The 11,325-nt window shown below is 31.0% G+C and overlaps 1 protein-coding gene across 1 annotated transcript in view; it reads right to left on the bottom strand.

Moving 5' to 3' along the window:
• Positions 1 to 3,589: 3,589 nt before the first annotated feature.
• PCDH10 (protocadherin 10) overlaps positions 3,590 to 11,325 on the bottom strand; it is a 58,097-nt gene continuing 50,361 nt past the window's right edge. Inside the window, exon 5 of the mRNA XM_006876630.1 lies at positions 3,590 to 5,081. Coding sequence (XP_006876692.1) covers positions 5,062 to 5,081 — 20 coding nt within the window. The 3' untranslated portion in view covers positions 3,590 to 5,061. The remainder of the gene's footprint in view (positions 5,082 to 11,325) is intronic.

Raw genomic sequence — 11,325 nt, 5'->3', positions numbered from 1 at the left:
GAATATTCTTTCTCGATCTTCCATGTTTGTTTCTTTTTGCAGTTGTTGTTCTTTTCATTTTCCCTCTTTAATGTATTCAGTCAGGAATTTTTACATTCCTGACAGGAATGCTTCTAAATGGATTTTTTGCATTTAGAAAAAAGATACCAAAATGAAATTTATCTTCCTTATGTTTTCATAAATTTTGAAAATAATTTCTAAAATTTTAGATAAAATTTATTTCTTTTATTGCTTTAAAATATTCATATCTTGAGTCCATTCTATATTAATTATTTTGGACCTTTGGCATTGATACAAATCAGAAAAGTAAATGAAAATAAAACACCAGATGGAAAACATGGATTTTAAAGATTCATGTGGGCATCATAAGAATGATACAGAATTGCCTTCTTTGAAAACTACAAATATAGTGATATCCTTGAAAATTAGGCATATGTGTCTTCAAATGAGACTCAGTTTTGAACAGATGCTCCCTTAGACCTGTTATATTATGACTAAAATTACTAAATCCGCATTAGTTTTTTCCAAAGTTAGGGCCATATTTTGCCAGTGGTGTTTATTCAAAGCTCCCACAAGCATTAGTGGAAGATCCATGCATGGAAAAATGGCATAATATGTATCCTAGTTTTATTTATTTCATATGTATACAGCAGTATAAAATAATATATTACATTTACACTCATTTTACTTATGTATTATTATAGCATTCACAGTAACAAACACTATAGTTAAGATTGAAACTCATCTTTTGTTATAATACCCTGTTTTCACTCACAGATAACTGTCTCAAATAGTGTGTTAAGAGCTGAAATTCCCTGTTTACCTTCAGCTCAAAGTTGTATGGATGTATTGAAAGTCTGAGTTCTATCATTCAGAAGTTTTTGAGCCTCTTGTGAAAATTTAATGTATTTTGCATCATTAATGCAGTATTTTCCCACATCTCAAAAACATCTGGAGTATAAAACTTCAAACTAAGCATGTGACAAGTTTTCAAGAAATAAAAGTAATTTTTCTAATTTTACAAATACTTCAAAAATAACAGTGGCTAGAAATACATGCATGCACACTAAAAGAATTAGAATTTTTTCATATTATTGCCTGCAATACTCTGGCGGCACCCATCTACTTGCATTCTAATAGAATGCTATAATCTAAAACCTATGCCAAGTTTTAGAAGAAAAAAATAGTTTACTTAACACTTTCACAAATTACTATATAAGGATTTTGTTTGATTTAGCAGAGGGTTAGTCCTCAGAAGTACTAACAATATATAAAATAATTTTACTACCTCATGATGTAAAAAATATGGAATTCTGTCATTTTCTGTTTTTCCTTGTTAAAAAGGAAAATTGAAAGGATGCTAAGTGCAAAGCCTTTACCACTACAAAACTAGAATTGAAAAACTTGAACCCAAGAAATTACAATATGAAAAATACAAGATTTCCAGAAAAAAAATTTCAAGTATATCAATGTTTTATGTAGTTTTTAGTTCCTTGGGTATTAGAAAGCACATTTAGAAATATGTGATGGGAAACTGAAAAACCACATGCAATTTAAATGTAAACTGATTATTATCAGTCATTAACATGAATTTTTTTTTTTTTTTTTTTTGTCCTGGTTAACATTTGCCACAGTCTGACTGGATCATTATATTAAAGACTAATTTAATTCCAGTTAGCAATTTTTGAAAGATAAAATAGTACAACCAATGTTCAGTTATTAAAGGTTATGTAGAAAATAGTGAAGATTTCTTTTCCTCCTCCTTACTTGAGAAACAGAGGATTCTTATATTATAGAATATTTGTTGCAAATTATAAAACTATTAAGAAATGAAACAGGAGAATGAACAATTAAAATATTTAGATCCACTATAGCACTTAATTTGTAATGTTTCATAAAAGCATTGCATTTAATATTTTCACTAAATGAACATTTACCTTAGTATTCCCTAAGACAGGTGAAACACTGATATTGTTAATACCATCATACCTGTAAAGTAACTCTGATGTGATATTTAATATTTGATTCAGATTATTTCATAAAACTATATTCACAAGTTAAAAATTAGAATGTTACATGTGGATGCAATATTTCTAAAAATTGTCATTTGACATACCTTTGAAACATGTGACATTGTTTCCACAGGAAAATTTGTTGACTTCTTACTGCTTTACAACTGACTATGTTAAGAAGATGTAGGGGTTTGATTATTCCTTTGTGAAATAGTGAAAATCTTTAATAAGCTGTTACTTTTCCTTGATGTGTATAGAATTTATGGAACATTGGATATTAGGATGACCAAATTATACAAAAAGCCTATTCTAAAACCCATTGACATACTAATTCAATAAATGTTTATTTAGAAATCTTCAATATAAGTTGGTTGCATTTATTAATTTTATATCCTGTTTCATTTGCAAATGATATTTTACCCAATTTACTCAACTCCTCCTTATTGTGTTGCAACTTCTGATTTATTTTTTACTCACTGGATGGTTTATTAATGATCCAATCATGACTATTTTGTTTAAATAATGTTATTTGTCTCAAAACTATATTTTAAACTTCTTTTAGTAGATTGAAAACATAATTTGGATCCTAAAATGCAGATTAGTATAGCTAGCTGCTATGCTATATTAATAGTAAATAATACGTATGGTATAGGAAGTTGTTTTAAAGAAGATTATATGCAATAATATGAAGGGCTACATAAATAAAGAAAACTTATTTAAAGGAAATTGATATAGCCATTATATTATATACAAAGTAAGTATTACCTTAATTTCAAGGGTAAGGAAGATGGTTGTGTATATTTCTCCATGATTATAACACAATGCATGAAAGGTTTTAATTAAAGCAGACTGATTCAACAAGAAAATCATCACTTTCTTGTTTAAAAAGCAATTATAACCGACTATTTTCCAATTAAATTATATAGAAACGTTTCTTAATAAAATAGTTTATCATTCAAAATATTAATGTAGAAATGCCAAAAGTTTGATAAAATGCACTTAGGGAATGTATGTGCTTTTTTTTAATTATATATGATCAATTAACTTTATATATTTCTAAAGAATCCTCAAAAGACTGGAACATTACAAACATTATTTTAAAATAAAAACTGATTGGGATTATGACATGTCAATATCTAATTTGATAGCAACCAAATGAGTGATACAAAGATACCACTCATCTTTATACATCAAAAACTTATGAGCATATGTATGCATTTTAATGTTAAAATGAAAGTAAAATCTCATTTAAATTACCTAAAATTAGATGGACAGTGTATTTAAGTATTACATTTTAATCTATTCTTTAGTAATGTAGTTTAGCTCAACCTATCATTGTACATAATAAGATCAGTTAAAATTTAGAGAAATGTTCCAAAACAGGTCTGTAATTCAGGTGAAGCAAATATTTAGATGTAATGTTGAAGGCTTTTTAAAGGGGAGCTGTGGTGATTTTATTCTTTGCTTGAAAGATTATCTCACATTCTCTGATCTTTCCCTCTCTTAAGTGTGTTTCAACAAGCAATATACAACAGTCAGAAAATAATGAAAAAAAAAAAAAAAAGAAAGAAAACGTATCTCACTGAATTTAATAATTAACCTGTTGACATAAAAATAAAAGGTAAGCTTTACTTTTCAAGGCTGAGACCTTTCTCATTAGTAAAACACTGAAGCACTTATTAATAAAACACTAACTACATTTAAGTTATAATGTTCACAATAAGATAATATTGAAACAATAATGTACCATGTTTCTATCTCCAAATTTAATTTCTTTTAAATTTAGGAATTCCTTATATCTCATAGTTTTTCTTTATCAGTTCAAATAATTGTGTATCTCTATATACTTATATAGAGTCATAAATAGGTTTTATTCTTGTGTGTAATTAAAAGTCACAAAACTATGTAAAATTATGTAAAATAAAATTCTGTGTTAGCTAAATGATTGAGGAATTTTTAAAATAGTAATCTTCAATTACATATTTTACACCACAAAATGTACAGATACCCAGTGTTCTTTTTTTGTTTTTCTTTTTCTAACAACATATACAGGCGAATTTATAGATTCTTTATAAAAGTTTTAAGTGATTCTAAATCCAAAGCCATAGAAATAGAATCAAAATAATGTAAATTGTAAGATATTTTGATAGTACATGTTCAGTGCTCAGTCTGATAACATTGACAGCTACATCTTTGGCATTGAAAATTCAGTACGAGTTCTTGACAAAATTTTGTAGCTTAGAGCATTATTTTCTTTTAAACAAGGAAAAACAGGGTTGACTAGGATATGAAAACTGGAATGCTGATTTTTTTTTTTTTTTCCTCAGTAAGTTCATCTTTGGGACCCTGAATTACCTTTTACCTTACTGTATGATGTGGACTGTATGAATCCATTTAAAAACCAACTAAGTTGTACCACATTTTAGGAAAATTATATAATATAATATATATATTTTATATTTATTTAGAAGCTTTGAAATAGTACAGTAAACACTTTGCAACACGGTGTATAAACTACAGAATGTCTTTGATATTTTTTGTGGGTCTTCAGAATACAACATTTTTATAACCCACAGGTGAAAAGAACATAATCACAATCTCTCTTGTAAAGTTGGAATAGTTTGGGGAAACACTTGATCACACAAAAATAATATAAAACAGTCAAGTTTAAAACAGTGATATTGCATTTATAATGCACAAATTTTCTTTATCTTTATGACTGGCTTCTCGTGGTGAATATAAACATCTAAAGGGCTCAGTGACATTTGGAGAGAGAAAGATATATAGTGCTGTAAACAGGCACACACTGATCGGAGAGGCAAGATCAGTTGCCTCTAAAGTTTCTACAGTTCTGCACATTTCAACTCATTTCTCAGGCCTGCTGAGAGCATTTAGGTCCTATAACTGGCCATGATGACTCCGACGGCAATCTAATACTCAGTTGCACAGAACTAGCTGGATGGCCAAGATAATGAAGTTGAAAAGTTGATGCTTTTGTTGGTCGACTTTGTGCAAATCATGCTGCTTCAGGTAAATCCTGTAGAATTGACTAGCATATCCTTTTCCGTGCTGTGGGGAAAAAAAAAAAAAAAATCTCTAAGAAAAAGAAGCTGACTTTTGGAGTTTAGAAATGCACATTATTGTTAGACAAATAAATACAACTGGAAACATATTGTGCCACACATCATATTCATGTAGTTTCAAAATATCTCAATGCTATCTTGATCTTCACTTATCATTCTATTATTTGTTATTGCATTTTTGTATAAGTCCATTTTAACTGAGAAAACTACATTTTATATGCACTAACAATGGAGATTAGTTTTTAAAACTACAAACAATTCCTACTTGACTATTTATATTTGATAACATATATGCTAGTGTTTAAGAATTGGAGGAAACGCGATAGATTTATTGTTGTTGTTGTTGTATGCCATTGCTCTCAGATCTGAGAGCAGCTGGTGGGTTTGAACTATCAGCCTTGCCTTTAGGATGGTTATCAGCCCCATGCATATTCTGTAACACCAGTGATCAAAAAAATAGGTAAGGCTTTAAAAATTTTAGTCCATGGCAGTTTCCAGTGCCATTTAGAATGAACTCATCATTTGAAGACATACTCAAAATCCTTCCCAGTAAAAAACATGCAACCCCTTTTATTTTCATAAGAAGCCTTTAGAAAAATCCATGAATAATTTGGTATATTGAATTCAATAAATTCTAAATTTTATGAGTATATCAAAACCAATATATAATGAAGACGACTGTATTTCACCTAGCTCAAAAAATGTAAAGTTGGGTCAAATTGTTTAGATTTATTGCATTTTTGCTTGAAAAATAAAAAATATGTACATTTCCCACTTAATCAATTTTCTCATAAACAAGGCAAAGGTAAGCTGGAGAAAACGATATCACCAATTTTGTTCCACTTTCACAAAACATAGAATTATGAATCAGATTGCCAGAATTCAACTTTTAAAATTTAATGATACTTAAATATTTCATGTTTTTACAGTGTAAATGATATTTGTTCCTACCTACTAGGACAGCAAGGTCAGTTTGAACCGAAACGTCAATGATTCAAACCCACCAGGTGTTTCTATGAAATGCTATATAGGGTTGCTATGAGTAGGAACAGGTTCCACAGATTAACAATAAAAGAACAACCAATAATATGGAGTACTGGTATGACACTGCAGGATAATCAATGGACCGCTAACCCCAAGGTCCGCAGTTCAAACTCACCAGCTGTTCCTCAGAAACCCTATACAGGGTCACTCTGAGTTGAAATCAACTTGATAACACTCAACAACAACAACCTATAATATATGTTATATTTGACTGTGAGCATAATGATAACTGAAACTATATCCCCTAGAATATTATTTGCATGAATAGGTTTATAATAAAAATGTGCAATTAAAGTAAATATCACATATCAGATATGATTGCTGTTAATAAGTGCCTTCATGTTTGTTCCAACACTTAGGGTTTCCTAGGTTGTAAATTTTGCAGGTGCAGAAAGCCTCACTTTTCTCTCAGAGAATACCAGGTGGGCTTAAACCACCAATCTTGGGGTTCACAGTCCAGTGCTTATCATAGAGAGCCTTCTCTTAAAAATGAACTATGTTAAATTATATAACTAAGTTGTTTTAATCAGCCAATAGTTTCATTTTGTTTTTTTAATAAATGAAAGAACAAGTTAATTAAATCATATTCTTATGGTATTTCTATTAATTTCAATTAGATTACCTAACTATCTATATTTATAATATTATTTTCTCTGCTCTTGTCTTTATCATTTTTCATCACAAAATTCATTTCTCACCAAATAATCAAACATTTCTGCACAAATTGATAGTTAAGCATTTTTCAACTTTAAAATTATAAGTCAAGTACCATCAGTGATGGAAATTAAAATTCAAATGATTATTTTATGTATTTTGTATTACTAGGATTAAACATAATGAAATATGTTGTTTTATAATAATATATAACACTACAGATTATGAGTAATAATAACTAATAATTATTGAGATGTCCATGAGTAGTGAAAAAGGTTAAGCATCTAACTAATACCCCAAAATTTGCCCAATCAAAAAAACACAGGGTCACCTAAGAAAACAGGCTTCCAGATCTACTTCTGAAAGTCCAAAGCCTTGAAAACCCTATGGGTCACTTCTACTCTATACTCTTGGGGTGGCCTATGTCTGTATCCAAGGCATCTAACAACAACAATGAAATATGGGACTGCATGTTGTTTGTTGATGTTGTTATTTAGTGCTGCCAAGTCAGTTCTGACTCATAGCTACTTTGTATAGGGTTTCTGAGTAATGGCTGCTGGGTTTGAACCACTGGCTTTGAGATCAGCTGTTCGATGCTCATCCTATAGTGCCATGCCAGGACTCCATGGGACTGTATGGCAGCTCTTAAAATTTAGCTTGTTAAAATGCTAAAGAGACTGTATATATAATAAGCAATTAGAAACTTTGTTTTCTATGCATTCTAACAGAATTAATTCCTATTTTAAAACTAAGCTTCCTGTTTTATTAAAATTTGAATTAAATGATTTAAAATTTGTTTTGTTTTTATCAATCAGAGTTTAACAACTTTTAATAAATTAAATAACCACCAAAGAAGTGGAAGTTTTAAAAATTAATTGGAATAAATAATGACAGTGACCATATAAGGTATATTCTATACTGGATGATACTTCTGTGAGTAAAAGGAATATTATTAATCATAAAGCCATTATAATTTTGTGCTGTCTTACACAACTCAGGCAATGTTGGTCCTCCTACAAATGATTTTACTTTTTTCATAATAAGTTGAAGATGTTATTATACTTTGATTCTTTTATTTTTCTAGTACAAATCAGAAAATGCTGATATATAGAAAACATCATTCAAGCAACTTAGGGACAAAACAAAACAAAACAATTAACACACGAGTGGCCATCCAAATTGCAAACAAATTAACTATGTGAAAAAAATGAACATAATGAAAAAGTTATATCTTAGTATAAATGTAGAAATTTGTCAATTTCTCCTGGTGTGGCACTGTAGGGCCAGCACTGGACTGTGAACCACAAGATCAGCAGTTCAAACCCACTAACTGCTGCTCAGAAACCCTATACAGGATTGCTATGAGTCTGAACTGACTCAACAGCATTTAACAAAAACCACAACACCTGATTTAAATCATTTCTTATTAGGTTAACAGTTTACCTTTTGGAAAAGTTATTGGCATAAACATTATATGTTACTGAAGCAGTTAATTGTCATAAGAACATACGAAAATGTGCATATATTATATAAAATACCTTAAATATAAACATAAGATCCAAAGGCATATTTTGATTCATTTTTGTATTTACATGTGTAAGTGTCTTTATTTAAAATCCAAGTATTTCAGTAGTGCACTGTATAATATAATCACCTTTAAAAATTTACCTACTCCCACCTATTGCTGAATTCAGGCATACAAATCTGAATAGGACAAATGTAAGAACAGAGTTTGAAGGTCAGAACAAATTAGAATGGAGAAGGATGATTTCCTCCATTTCAAAAGCTAATCCCACACATCTGAAGTGCTGTCAGGCAACTAGAGAAAATGGAATATTATTTCCAAAGCTATAGTCACATCCACTTTAGTTTCAAGACTTTTTAGAAGTGAGTTTGAATACTGAGTAGTCATTATTTTATTGTGAAGGAATAGGTTAATTTGTAAAAGTTTGGGGCAGATATTATCCAAAAGGAGATTCATTTGATTACATAGAAGTAATACTTTTAATAAGTTATTTCATAGTGTAAAATAACATGACTACACATTACCTGCATTTCAGACTCTGAAGAATGGGTCAAATATACTGAATCTCTGATTTCTCCTGTAATGTATATATGCCCTGAAATTGTCAAAGACATATAGAAATTTCCTTTTCTTTCAGTTTCACATATGCATTTTTGTTGTTGTTAACTCATTGGCCTGCTAACTGCAAAGTTGGCAGTTAGAATCCACTAGCTGCTTTGTGGGAGAAAGATGAGGCTATCTAATCCTGTAAAGGTTTACAACTCCTGAGACCCAAAGGGGCAGTACTTCTCTGTCCTGCAGGGTCTCTATGAGTGGGCTGGCCAGCTGATATAGCAGATGTGCTGTATTTGTTGTTAGTGCCATCCAGTTGGTTGTGACTTATAGCGACCCTGTCTAGGGTTTCCAATGATGGCTGGTGGGTTAGACCCACCGACCTTGAAGCCCAGTGCTTATCCTGCATCAGTGCATGTGGGGAATAGGTCACTTGATAATGAATGAAAGCTTTTGTTTAGAGTCAAATCTAAAAGGAATAGGAAAGGGACTGTTTGCATTCCTTTTAACATTATTTCTTTAATCATTCACTGTATTTCTTTTTGTAGTGATCCACAGAAATTTTAGATTTAAGACATTTTTCTTAATCGCTGAATTTAGTAAGAAAAATCATTCATAGTGGAAAATACTCAAATATATTCTATTTCTTATAATTTAGCCTATGTATAATTTTAAGGATCCCTACTATTACAGTAAGGAACTCTGATAGAGTAGTGGTTATGAACCGGGCTGCGAACCTTAAGGTCAGCAGTTCGAAATTACCAGTGGCTCCACAGGAGAAAGATGAGGCTTTCTGCTCCTGTAAAGATTTATAGCCTCGGAAACCCTGTACAGGGTCGCTATGGGTCGGAACCGACTCGATGGCACTGAACAACAACAACTATTACAGTGGCTAGAATATTCAGCTGTTAACTGAAAGGTGGAAGGTTTCAAGTCACCAGCTGCTCCTTGAGATAGAGATGTGACAGTCTGTTTCCATAAAGATTTACAACCTTGGAAATTCTATGAGGCAGTTTTATTCTTTCCTATAGAGTCAATATGACTCTGAATAATGGCAATGTACATGTATATAATTTGTTAAAGTTCCATGATATGTATTTTTCTTCATATTGTGGAATTCTGTTATTGCCTTTGTTAATTTGTAAAGTATGATATTATACTGCGGAATATTTAAAAATCCCAATTAATTCATGACTTAAGAAGAATTAATGTATATAGCGCAAAAATAACTATGAAAGTATCAATTGTTAAGTGCCCTTGGAATGGTTCCTACTCATAGCAACCCTGTGTAGGGTTTCTGAGGAGCAGCTGGTGGATTTGAACTGCTGACCTTGTGGTCAACATTGTAGTGCTTATCATTCAGCACCACACCAAGATTCCTAATGTTTCAGTATTGGTATGCTTAATGAAGAATGATTTTATAAGATACATTAGAATGACAATTAGTAATTTGAATACTCACATTCCCTTACTCTCATGTCAGAAACTAGAATATACTTTCTATTTTATGACAGTATAAGCTACCCAAACTGAAGTGATAAATTAATTTTTTTAAGTAATCAAATACATTTCTTCAACTCAAAGAAGGAAAAGTCTTTAAACGATTGAGACTCTCCACTACAGTAAAAAACTTACAGAGACTGGGATCAGTAACCTACTCTGAGCTCATTCAAATGTTTAATAAGCCGTATGGCCAGGACACTTCGTTATATATAAAATGAATCTAGCATACAAAAGTTTGAACCCATTACCCCCTGTGGAAAGCAGAAACACCTGCTCTCTGTTCTCTGTGTGAAAGCATATCATAAACTTGAAGACAGTTTAAAAGTAACACTCCATCAGAGATTTGCCCAGTTCAATAATCAGTACTTTTAACTTTCTGCTGTCGTATCCTTCAACTCCTTTTGAGAATTAAAAAAAAAAAAAAAAAACAACTCTCTAGAGATTTTTTTTTTCCTTCTCTTTACCCCTAACATACAGAAATAAGCACAGTGAGTTTAACTATTGAAGGAGGATATCTTCTTGTTTTGCCTTAAGGAGCTCCAGTGGCACAATGGGTTAAGCACTGAGCTGCTAACCTCTTTCTAATTCACCAACCATTCTGTGGGAGAAATATGAGGTGTTCTGCTTCTCTAAAGAGTTACAGCATCAGAAACTTTCTGGAGCCGTTGTATTCTGTTCTACAGAGTTAATATGAGGCAGAACTAACTCACTTGCAATGAGTTAGCTTTAAGCTATCTCTATTTGCTTTCATTTTTTAGAAAACAGTTTTATATCGTTCAGATTGTACATTTTTTCCTCATAAACATTATAAATATATATTAAACTAAATATAATCACAAGGTCAGCAGTTTGTATCCACCAACTCCTCTTTGGAAAAAAGATGAGGCTTCCTACTTTTGTAAAGGTTTACAGCCTCAGAAAATCTATACAGGGCTGCTATGAGATGGAACCA

The sequence above is a fragment of the Chrysochloris asiatica genome, unplaced genomic scaffold (genome assembly GCF_000296735.1).
Source record: "Chrysochloris asiatica unplaced genomic scaffold, ChrAsi1.0 scaffold00402, whole genome shotgun sequence".
In the NCBI taxonomy this organism is placed as follows: domain Eukaryota; kingdom Metazoa; phylum Chordata; class Mammalia; order Afrosoricida; family Chrysochloridae; genus Chrysochloris; species Chrysochloris asiatica.
Note: the sequence above shows the minus strand (reverse complement) of the source record. Positions and strands in the feature narration are given on the sequence as shown.